At 43.5% G+C, this 12,379-nt stretch overlaps 1 protein-coding gene across 3 annotated transcripts in view; it reads left to right on the top strand.

The window, feature by feature from the left end:
* Positions 1 to 12,379, top strand: part of LOC109901896 (dynein heavy chain 5, axonemal) — a 58,128-nt gene that overhangs the window by 25,878 nt on the left and 19,871 nt on the right. For all 3 annotated transcript variants that reach the window (XM_031788302.1, XM_031788303.1, XM_031788305.1), the window contains exons 37-51: positions 191 to 325; positions 545 to 652; positions 1,199 to 1,352; positions 1,507 to 1,653; positions 2,067 to 2,308; positions 2,522 to 2,698; positions 4,547 to 4,751; positions 6,751 to 6,893; positions 9,067 to 9,201; positions 9,457 to 9,579; positions 9,743 to 9,956; positions 10,300 to 10,523; positions 10,992 to 11,190; positions 11,598 to 11,770; positions 12,064 to 12,194. In XM_031788302.1, coding sequence (XP_031644162.1) covers positions 191 to 325; positions 545 to 652; positions 1,199 to 1,352; positions 1,507 to 1,653; positions 2,067 to 2,308; positions 2,522 to 2,698; positions 4,547 to 4,751; positions 6,751 to 6,893; positions 9,067 to 9,201; positions 9,457 to 9,579; positions 9,743 to 9,956; positions 10,300 to 10,523; positions 10,992 to 11,190; positions 11,598 to 11,770; positions 12,064 to 12,194 — 2,510 coding nt within the window. The remainder of the gene's footprint in view (positions 1 to 190; positions 326 to 544; positions 653 to 1,198; positions 1,353 to 1,506; positions 1,654 to 2,066; positions 2,309 to 2,521; positions 2,699 to 4,546; positions 4,752 to 6,750; positions 6,894 to 9,066; positions 9,202 to 9,456; positions 9,580 to 9,742; positions 9,957 to 10,299; positions 10,524 to 10,991; positions 11,191 to 11,597; positions 11,771 to 12,063; positions 12,195 to 12,379) is intronic.

Here is a 12,379-nt window from a genome sequence, read left to right as displayed (position 1 = left end):
GTGGAAGGACAATTTCTGTGATCTTTTATTTAAACTCATGAAACATGGAAACACTTTACATGTTGCATTTATATTTTTTGTTCAGTATAAAAACAACCAAACTGTCCATGTATGTGTTCATTATGATCTTTGTGTAGTTCATAGTTCTATTTCCATACAGTCCATGTTGGGTTCACTCTCTGTTTTTAAGGTGCATTACGACTTTGGACTCCGAAACATTTTGTCAGTTCTGCGAACACTGGGGGCAGTGAAACGAGCGAACCCCAACGACACAGAATCTACCATCGTCATGAGGGTTCTCAGAGATATGAACCTGTCCAAGCTGGTGAGTACAGTCAGTCAGATACACAGGACATTCTCCTCGAAATCAACTGCCATTTTAGAAAATACGTTTTTTTACGCACTATTAAGTGTTACAGATTGTTATTTTTTTCATATACTATTCTGTAATACATGAATAATGATTTCATCTTCAGTGAGGTGCAACATAACAGAAGTGGCATCATGGTTAACTTCACTGACATAATACTATATGTGTTGACAGATAGATGAAGACGAGCCGTTGTTCCTCAGCCTGATAGAGGACCTCTTCCCTGGGATACAGCTGGATAAAGCAGGCTACCCAGAGCTGGAGACAGCTATCGACAAACAGGTGAGAGGACATTTTATATAGCATAATCCTTCAGAGTGACACAGAGAATTTTCTATCTACATGTAGTTTCTCACAAACCTCCTCCTCACACTGCTTCTCTTCTCTCCTGTTTCTTCTCCTTTCCCCTACAGTACATTTTAGTCATTTAGCTCTTATCCAGGGCGACTTACATGTGCAATTAGGGTTAAGTTCCTTGCTCAAGGGCACATCAACATATTTTTCACCTCGTCACCTCAGGGATTCGAGCCAGCGACGTTTTGGTTACTGTCTTAAGCGCAAGGCTACATGCCTGGACTCATAACATGAAGAGTTCACCTCACTCTCTTCCATTGTTCTCCATACTGTAGGTGGAGGAGTCTGGTCTCATAACATGAAGAGTTCACCTCACTCTCTTCCATTGTTCTCCATACTGTAGGTGGAGGAGTCTGGTCTCATAACATGAAGAGTTCACCTCACTGTCTTCCATTGTTCTCCATACTGTAGGTGGAGGAGTCTGGTCTCATAACATGAAGAGTTTCTCTTATCCCTGTGTGTTCCATACTGTAGGTGGCAGAGGCAGGTTTGATCAGCCACCCTCCATGGAAGCTGAAGGTGATTCAGCTGTTTGAGACCCAGAGGGTCCGCCATGGCATGATGGCCCTGGGGCCCAGCGGAGCAGGAAAAACCACCTGCATTCACACCCTGATGAGAGCCATGACAGGTAAGAAACATCCCCATCAAAACACTGGACTTATTTGACCTTATTTGCTACCTCATGGCAGTCATACTAAACTAAAATGCACAGACATTTACATGCACTAGAAAAAAATTGGACGTTGTGTTAAGTTCATTTGTCTGTGTGTTTGCACCCACAGACTGCGGCCAGCCGCACAGAGAGATGCGTATGAACCCCAAAGCGATCACCGCCCCTCAGATGTTTGGCCGCCTAGATGTAGCTACCAATGACTGGACTGACGGCATCTTCTCTACCCTGTGGAGGAAGACCCTGAGAGCCAAGAAAGGTGAGACGGACACCTCTTATTTCATATTTTTAGATCTTGTGTGTTTTTGTTCTCCCTTGTTATTGTGAGTATTGCATTGTTATTGATTAATACCCATTTTTGGGGTTACCAGAAAGGCATTTCACTGTACTTGAAAGAAATACGCATGCAAAGTTACTCATGCATTACACCTGCTAGAGCATGAACCCACAAATAGTACATCCTGTATAGTCTCTATGGAATTCACATAGAACAATGGGGCAGACCATTGTCACCCATCTCTATTTCCTTATGTTTTCAATATTCTCATATCTTTCTATTCATTTCTGTATCTTTTTACCAAAAGTGATGTTCTAATACCTTTCTCTGACCTCCATAGTTGATTTTGATTAGTTTAATAAGCAGACTGGTTCTAATGTCCCTCTCCTCTGCAGGGGAGCACATCTGGATAGTACTAGATGGACCAGTAGATGCTATCTGGATAGAGAACCTCAACTCTGTACTGGATGACAACAGGACTCTGACCCTGGCCAATGGAGACAGGATCCCCATGGCACCCAACTGCAAGATTGTGTTTGAGCCCCACAACATCGACAACGCCTCGCCTGCCACCGTGTCTCGTAATGGAATGGTGTTCATGAGCTCGTCTGTGCTCAACTGGAGCCCCATTCTGGAGGTGGGCACAGGAACATTCTCTCACTCTTTATCAGTGGATGAAAATGTGTGTGAGTGCATCTGTGTGTGTGTGTGTATATGCATGTGTGTATCTTTGACTGTGTGTGTGCGTATTTGTGTGTGTGTGTGCATATTTGTGTGTGTGTGCATATTTGTGTGTGTGTGTGTGTGTGTCTTTGTCGACATGTATACATGTGTGTTTGTCCCCATGCAGGGCTGGCTGAAGAAGCGTTCCCGTCAGGAGGGAGAGGTGCTGAGAGAGCTGTTCTCCGCTTCCTTCCCAGAGCTCTACCGGTTCACTGTTCACTGTCTGGAGCACAAGATTGACATGCTGGAGGCCTTCGTTATCATGCAGAGCATCAACATGCTGCAGGGCCTCATCCCCGCCAAGGTAGGCACCTGAAACCTCGATACTCCAACCATATTAAAAAACCCTGCAGAAGGGGGATAATATATGTACATCACTGAGCTCTATGAATACTGTTGAAGTGAATTGCCCCACATTCCTCATAGAAACTAAATGGAATGTTCTAATGCCTAACTAATTGAATTCATCCTGTCATTGTGATTCCTGAAGCACTCTGATTTTCAATTACTGTTGGACTATAACTCTCTGGACTCTGCATCTACAGTGGCTTGCGAAAGTATTCATCTCCTTGGCATTTTTCCTATTTTGATGCCTTACAACCTGGATTTAAAATATATTTTTTTGTGGGTTTGAATCATTTGATTTACACAACATGCCCACCACTTTGAAGATACAAAATATGTTTTATTGTGAAACAAGAAATAAGACAAAAAAATTGAACATTTGAGCGTGCATAACTATTCACCCCCCCCCCCCCCCCCCCAAAGTCGATACTTTGTAAAACTCTATTGAGGTATGTCTCTATAAGCTTGCACATCTAGCCACTGGGATTATTGCCCATTCATCAAGGCAAAACTGCTCCAGCTCCTTGAAGTTGGATGGGTTCCGCTGGTGTACAGAAATATTTAAGTCCTACAACAGATTCTCAGTTGGATTGAGGTCTGGGCTTTGGCTAGGCCATTCCAAGACATTTAAATGTTTCCCCTTAAATCACTCAATTTAGTATGCTTAGGGTCATTATCCTGATGGAAGGTGAACCTCCGTCCCAGTCTCAAATCTCTGGAAGACTGACACAGGTTTCCTTCAAGAATTTCCCTGTATTTAGCGCCATCCACCATTCCTTCCATTCTGACCAGTTTCCCAGGCCCTGCCAATGAAATAACATCCCCACAGCATGATGCTGCCACCACCATGTTTCACTGTTGGGATGATGTTCTCGGGGTGATGAGAGGTGTTGGGTTTGCGCCACAGACATAGCGTTTTCCTTGATGTCCAAAAAGCTCAATTTTAGTCTCATCTGACCAGAGTACCTTCTTCCATATGTTTGGGGAGTCTCCCACATGCCTTTTGGTGAACACCAAACGGGTTTGTTTATTATTTTTTCTTGCCACTCTTCCGTAAAGCCCAGCTCTGTGGAGTGTACGGCTTAAAGTGGTCTGTGGGACAGATACCCCAATCTCAATTGCAGGTCCTTCAGGGTTATTTTTGGGCTCTTTGTTGCCTCTCTGATTAAGGCCCTCCTTGCCTGGTCTGTGGGATTTGGTGGGCGGTCCTCTCTTTGCAGGTTTGTTGTGGTGCCATATTCCATTTTTTAATAATGGATTTAATGGTGCTCTTTGGGATGTTCAAAGTTTCAAATATTTTTTATAACCCAATCCTGATCTGTACTTCTCCACAACTTTGTCCCTGACTTGTTTGGAGAGCTCCTTGGTTTTCATGGTGCTTCTTGCTTGGTGGTGCCCCTTGCTTAGTGGTGTTGCAGACTCTGGGGCCTTTCAGAATTATGTGACGTCTGAAGGTAGTTGGTTGCACCAGATCTTATTTAGAGGCTTCATAGCAAAGGGGGTGAATATATATGTATGCCCCACTTTTTTGTTTTTTCATTTCTCTTCACCAATTTGGACTATTTTGTGTATGTCCATTACATGAAATCCAAATAAAAATCAATTTAAATTACAGGTTGTAATGCAACAAAATAGGAAAAATGCCAAGGGGGATGAATACTTTTGCAAGGCACTGTATGTGAGGGTGGAATTCCATTTCCCTTTACTGTAGGTGACTGATTAATTTCAGTGCCAAGTATGTAGATAAAGCTGTAGAAGGGTTTTGGTACAGTATGTTGTGTTGATAGTGACTGTTGTTGTTTTCCAGGAGCAGTGTGGGGAGGTGTCCAGGCAGCATGTGGAGCGTCTCTATGTGTTTGCTCTCATGTGGAGCATCGGAGCTTTACTGGAGCTGGAAGACAGGAGGAAGATGGAGAGCTGGCTCCGTGGCAACGACAACATCCATCTGGACCTCCCAGACATACCATCAGACAGCGAGGACACCATGTTCGACTACCACGTCACTACAGACGGTGAGGGGTACATGTTCAGTAGACAGACTCCACAAAATCACAATACACACTCAGTCCTCTTTTTACTGTTATGGAAGATACAGTGAACAAAAATATAAACACAACATACATGTATAGTGTTGGTCCCATGTTTCATGAGCTGAAATAAAAGATCCCAGAAATGTTCCACATGCACAAAAATCTTAGGTTTACATCTCTGTTAGTGAGCATTTCTCCTTTGCCAAGATAATCAATCCATCTGACAGGTATGGCATATCAATAAGCTGAATAAAGAGCATGATCCTTACACAGGTGCACCTTGTGCTGGGGACAATAAATGACCACTCTAAAATGTGCAGTTTTATCACACAACACAATGACACCGATGTCTCATGTTTTGAGGGAACGTGCAATTGGCCTGCTGACTGCAGGAATGCCAGAATTGCCAGAGAATTGAATGTTCATACCATACTGTACCATAAGCTGCCTCCAACGTCATTTTAGAGAATTTGGCAGTATGTCCAACCGGCCTCGCAACCGCATACCACGTGTAACCACGCCAGCGCAGGACCTCCTCATCCGTCTTCTTCACCTGCGGGATCATCTGAGACCAGCCACCTGGACAGCTGATAAAAGTGTGGGTTTGCACAACCTAAGAAGTTCTGCACAAACAGTCAGTGATCATCTCAGGGAAGCTCATCTGCATGCTCGCCGTCCTCACCAGGGTCTTGACATGACTACAGATTGGCGTCGTAAACGACTTCAATGGACAAATGCTAGCCTTCGGTAGCCACTGGCACACTGGAGAAGTGTGCTCTTCACGGATGAATCCCGGTTTGAACTGTACTGTGTAGATGGCAGACAGCGTGTATGGCGTCGTGTGGGTGAGCCATGTCAACGTCGTGAACAGAGTGCCCAATTGTGGCAGTGGGCTTATAGTATGGGCAGGCATAAGCTACGGACAACGGCAATTTGAATCCCCAGAGATACTGTGACGAGATCCTGAGGCCCATTGTCGTGCCATTCATCTGCTGCCATCACCCCTTGTTTCAGCATGATAATGCACGACCCCATGTCAAAAGGATCTGTACAAAATTCCTGGAAGCTGAAAATGGCCCAGTTCTTCCATGGCCTGCATACTCACCAGACATGTCACCCATTGAGCAAGTTTGGGATGCTCTGGATCGACGTGTACAACAGCGTGTTCCAGTTCCCGCCAATATCCAGCAACTTCGCACAGCCATTGAAGATGAGTGGGACAACATTCCACAGGCCACAATCAACATCCTGATCGACTCTATGCAAATGAGATATGTCGCGCTACAGGTCACCAGATTCTGACTGGTTTTCTGATCCACACCCCTCCTTTTTTTTTTAAAGGTATCTGTTACCAACAGATGTATATCTGTATTCCCAGTCATGTGAAATCCATAGATTAGGGCCTAATGAATTTATTTCAACTGACTGATTTCCTTATATGAACTGCAACTCAGGAAAATCTTTGAAATTGTTGTTTGTTTTTGTTCAGTGTAGATCATATTGAACTTTCACAGTGCTCTTGCTCAATTAAAAATATCACCATCGGATCTCTCATTAAACCATCAATATGCGTTAAATTCACCCGCACAGCTGATGTTGGTGTTACCTTAGTCCTGCTTGCTACCAGTCTATCATGATATGTTCACCCTCCGGTGGGTATTATCATCAGAAAAATGTTGTCCTTTTTGAACAGAATAAGGGTCATTTATCTATTTGACAGTCATTCCGTACAACTGAACTAAAGTATTTCCAGCTGGGGACATCATGGATGGTGAAAATTCCAGCTGAGGACATCGTGGATGGTGAAAATTCCATCTGAAGACATCGTGGATGGTGAAAATTCCATCTGAAGACATCATGGATGGTGAAAATTCCATCTGAAGACATCGTGGATGGTGAAAATTCCATCTGAAGACATCGTGGATGGTGTTCATGATGCTCGTATTATTTGTTTTTCAATGACTTATTCTTGTATGTGCAGGTCAGTGGGTCCACTGGAACACACGGGTAGAGGAGTACATCTACCCATCAGACATCACCCCAGAGTACGGATCCATCCTGGTCCCCAACGTAGACAATGTCCGCACTGACTTCCTCATCCAGACCATCGCCAAACAGGGCAAGGTAGGTGTCCATATTCACAAAGGGTCTCTGAGTAGTAGTGCTGATCTAGGATCAAGTCCCCTTTGTACACTATAGAAAAGTATGTGGACACCCCTTCAAATAGGTGGATTCGGCTATTTCAACCACACCCATTGTTGACAGGTGTATAAAATTCAGCACACAGCCATGAAATCTCCATAGACAAACATTGGCAGTAAAATGGCCTTACTGAAGAGCTCAGTGACTTTCAACGTGGCACCGACATAGCATGCCACCTTTCCAACAAGTCAGTTCATCAAATGTCTGCCCCGGTCAATTGAAAGTGCTGTTATTGTGAAGTGGACATGTCTAGGAGCAACAATGGCACAGCCACGAAGTGGTAGGCCACATAAGCTCACAGAACGGGACCGGCACGTGCTGAAGCTCATAAAGATTGTCTGTACTCTGTTGCAACACTCACTACTGAGTTCCAAACTGCCTCTGGAACCAATGTCAGCACAATAACGTTGGGAACTTCATGAAATGGTATTCCAAGGCCGAGCAGTGGTGTAAAGCTCGCCGCCAGTGGAAACGCGTCACCATCTGGCAGTCAGACGGACTAATCTGGGTTTGGCTGAATGCATAGGGCCAACTGTAACTTTTGGTGGAGGATGAATATTGGTCTGGGGCTGTTTTTCATGGTTCGGGCTAGACCCCTTAGTTCCAGTGAAGGGAAATCTTAACGCTACAGTATACAATGACATTCTAGACGATTCTGTTCTTCCAACTTTGTGGCAACAGTTTAGGGAAGACCCTTTCCTGTTTCAGTATGACAATGCCCTTGTGCACAAAGCGAGGTCCATACAGAAATAGTTTGTTGAGATCGATGTTGAAGAAGCTGACTGGGCTACATGGAGCACTAATCTCAACCCCATCGATCACCCTTGGGATGAATTGGAACGCCGACTGTGAGCAAGGCCTAATCGCCCAATATCAGTGCCGACCTCACTAATGCTCTTGTAGCTGAAATCCCTGCAGCAATGTTCCAACATTTAGTGGAAAGCCTTCTCAGAAGAGTGGAGGCTATTATAGCAGCAAAGGGGGATCAACTCCATATCAATGCCCATGATTTCGGAAGGAGATGTTCAATGAGCAGGTGCCCACATACTTTTGGTCATGTAGTGTATGTACAGTACATTCTGAAAGTATTCAGACCCTTTACCTTTTTCACATTTTGTTACATTACAGCCTTATTCTGAAATTGATCAAATGCATTGTTTTCCTCATCAATCTACACACAATACCACATAATGACAGAGCGAAAAGAGGTTTTTACAAATGTTTACAAATGTATTAAAACAATAAAACAGAAATACCTTTATTTACATAAGTATTCCTCAGTAAAAGGCACATGACAGCCCCCTTGGAGTTTGCCAAAAGGCACCTAAAGGACTCTCAGACCATGAGAAACAAGATTGAAGACAAAGATTGAACTCTGGCACCATCCCTATGGTGAAGCATGGTGGTTGCAGCATCATGCTGTGGGGATGTTTTTCACCGGCAGGGACTGGGAGACTAGTTAGGATCGAGGGAAAGATGAACGGAGCAAAGTACAGAGAGATCCTATTCCAGAGTGCTCAGGACCTCAGACCTAAGCACACAGCAAAGACAACGCAGGCGTGGCTTCGGTACAAGTCTCTGAAAGTCCTTGTGGCCCGGACTTGAACCCGATCGATCAGCTTTGGAGAGACCTGAAAATAGCTGTGCAGCGACGCTCCCCATCCAACCTGACAGAGCTTGAGAGGATCTGCGGACAAGAATGGGAGAAACTCCCAAAATACAGGTGTGCCAAGCGTCATACCCAAGAAGACTCAAGGCTGTAATCGCTGCCAAAGGTGCTTCAACAAAGTACTGAGTAAAGGGTCTGAACACTTAAGTTAATTTGATATTTCAGTTTTCATTTTTAATACATTTGTAAAAAAAAATCTAAACTGTTTTTGCTTTGTTATTATGGGGTATTGTGTCCATTTTATATTTAGGCTGTAACGTAAGCACTGTATATTCTTATTATAATCTAAACTGATCCTATATTAGCAATCCTGTTCTGAGTGTACACGTATTGTTAATTTGGCTTGTACATGGAGGATAAATTACCCCCTAGCCATGTCATCATGGTCAGATCTTCAAGAGAAATTCCTTCCTCGTTTTGTCGCAGGCTGTGTTGTTGATCGGAGAGCAAGGCACAGCCAAGACCGTCATCATCAAGGGATATATGTCAAAGTATGATCCCGAAACTCACATGGCCAAGAGTCTCAACTTCTCCTCTGCCACAACTTCACTCATGTTCCAGGTATTACACCTCCAAAACAACACCACACACTTCCTGCTCTTTACTCTAACTTTTCAACTTTTAGATGGGTAGGACATTCTAAGATCAGTTGTGAATGAATGAAAATGTTTTCCAGTCACTTTTCAGTAACTTTATCTGACTACTTCAGGTCTAGGTGCCATTTATTTACAGTAACAATACTTCAAATGTGTGTTTTGTTCTCTTATTCACTGTCTGTAAAGATGAAATGCCCAATCTTTCTTTCCTTCTCTCCAGCGCACTGTGGAGAGCTATGTGGACAAGCGGATGGGCACCACCTACGGCCCTCCTGCAGGGAAGAAGATGTCCATCTTTGTGGACGACATCAACATGCCAGTCATCAACGAATGGGGAGATCAGGTCGGACTCAAACTCAGCACTCATTAAATCACCATAACGAAAGCCCAAAAATTACAGTTTTACCATTTGTTTTCCTGGGAAACCTTACCATATGAAATTGCAATCCAAGAGTGAACAGATTATTCAGCCATTTTATCTAATAATTTGACTCACCCTGCTTTAGGTTACCAATGAGATAGTCCGCCAGCTGATGGAACAGAACGGGTTCTTCAATCTGGAGAAGCCGGGGGAGTTCACCAATATAGTGGACATCCAGTTCCTGGCAGCGATGATCCACCCAGGGGGAGGCCGCAACGACATCCCCCAGAGACTGAAGAGGCAGTTCTCCATCTTCAACTGCACCCTGCCCTCCAACGCATCCATCGACAAGATATTTGGTGGGTTTGGCTCCTTTAAAAACTCTGGAATTGCATCTGTGTGGAGACTCTATGGTTTATCTTCTTGATCAGTGTGGGTTTCCCTCTCCCCCTTTAGCATATTTCAAAAAGAAAATGTATGAATACCCTGTCATTTGAGTTACCTGTACTACTTCTCATCCATTTACAATGGTCTTGTTTGAATTTTGACTATATTAGATATCTATATATACATATATAATTACACCATTATATATCTCTCTCAACAAAAACACTATTTTCTTTCACTTATTTACCTCAATGCTTCGACCACCTTCACGTCATCAACCCCTTTTCCCCTCATCTCATTCCTTTCCCTGACCAGGAGTCATCGGGACAGGACACTACTGTGCCCGGCGAGGCTTCACAGAAGAGGTGCGTGGAACTGTGGCCAAGCTGGTGCCGCTGACCCGTCGGCTGTGGCAAATGACCAAGGTCAAGATGCTGCCCACTCCGGCCAAGTTCCACTACATCTTCAACCTCAGAGACTTGTCCAGAGTCTGGCAGGGCATGCTCAACCCAACCGCTGAGGTGGTCAACTCTCTTACTGTGAGTCCATAAAAATTATTCCGGTAACACTTTATTTGGATAGTCCATCTGTAGATGTACTAGTAATATTTCAACTAACCCTAACCTTACCCTTACCCTAATTCTAAACCAAACCCTTACTGTAACCTTAGCGAGCAGCTGCTTATCAACAGATAGTTTGTTGATAATATGACATGCTCTACAGATGGACTATCCAGACTATCCAAAAGTGTGACTGAATTTCCTCTTAAAAGACATTAACATAATCATTAACATAATCAATCAGTTAATCCAATACAACTAGAGGAATAAATATCAAAAGGTTTCTCACTGGATCCAAAGGTCTGAATGAACTGAGAAAATATAGCTATGCCTTCTGTCCTAAGTTACAGATAGATTCTACACATTTAATCAGCAGTCGTTCTGTGAATGTAGACATAACATTTCCATGAGCTAAAGTTTGTTTTATTTGGACCATGTATGCTGTAGGTGTTGCTTCAGCTGTGGAAGCACGAGTGTAAGCGTGTGATCGCAGACCGGTTCACCATGCCAGAAGATGTAGCCTGGTTCGACAGGGCCCTGGCCAAGCTAGTAGAGGAGGAGCTAGGAGAGGAAGAGAGGGCTGTGGTCGACTTCGGAGTAGACGGCTACTTTGTTGACTTCCTAAGAGATGCTCCTGAAGCTACAGGTATAGCCAGAGCACCAGGTACTGTATAGCCCCTTCACATACATACACTGTATCGATCCCATGATCCTGCATGAGATAAGTCATTTACAGTTTCTGAACCCATATTGTATATATTAAATATGTGCTGTATTTTTCTACCTTGTACTAAGGATTCAAACAGGACATTCTAAGATGGTGTGTTTAGCTGTATTATTATGTTGTAGACACTGCCGTTTAAAAAGGCAGGTTATATGAATAAATACAATAATTATAAGGATATTAAATGTGTGTATATATATATATATATACAAAATAAACATTTTATTTACATTCAAATTTCTTCAATATTGCCAAATCAACATTAGCAGAGAGTTGGATCATTTGAATGAATAATCTGGTATTGACAATGACAAAAACTTTCCCACCAGGTGAGGAGCCAGAGGATACAGACTTTGAGATGCCCAAGGTGTATGAGCCCATCGAGTCGCTTGAGAGCCTGATGGACAGGCTCAACATGTTCCTTGGCCAGTACAACGAGAGCATCAGAGGAGCTGGCATGGACATGGTGTTCTTCAGAGATGCTATGATACACCTTGTCAAGGTAGAGGGAAACTGTCATCATGTTCACCTATAGGTGTTTATGAGCAATTATTACCACCTTTGTCTTGCATTATAGTGCATTGTGTATAGATCATAAGGTATTAAACACATGTTTATATCACATTACAAAGAGGGTCTTCATAAAAAGTATTACTAAACATTCACATTGGAAGCTTTTGAAGGGCTTCGCTATCTTAAAGTCAGTCACCAATGAGTGTACACATCAAATCACTTGATATAAGAACGGAAAAGGTCTCTCCCACTCTAATACTCCGCCTGTCTGTCTGTCTGTAGATCTCCAGGATCATCCGCACTCCCAGAGGAAATTCCCTTCTGGTAGGAGTGGGGGGATCAGGCAAGCAGAGCCTGACTAAACTGGCTTCCTTCATCGCCGGATACAAGACCTTTCAGATAACACTAACACGGTACAGACACACCCTCCAATATCTATACTAGCATACTACTACATACTTCATACTTCATACTAAGTAGTATGCTAGGAAGGGTATTGGAACAGACACACGGTCTCATACACACGGCCTCTACAACTGTAACAGGTGTTTATCATGTATTGAATGTGGTCATGCAGTTCTGTTGTCCTCCTGTAGAT

The sequence above is a fragment of the Oncorhynchus kisutch genome, linkage group LG2, assembly GCF_002021735.2.
Source record: "Oncorhynchus kisutch isolate 150728-3 linkage group LG2, Okis_V2, whole genome shotgun sequence".
Classification (NCBI taxonomy): Eukaryota; Metazoa; Chordata; class Actinopteri; order Salmoniformes; family Salmonidae; genus Oncorhynchus; species Oncorhynchus kisutch.
This window is presented reverse-complemented; position numbering and strand designations above follow the sequence as displayed.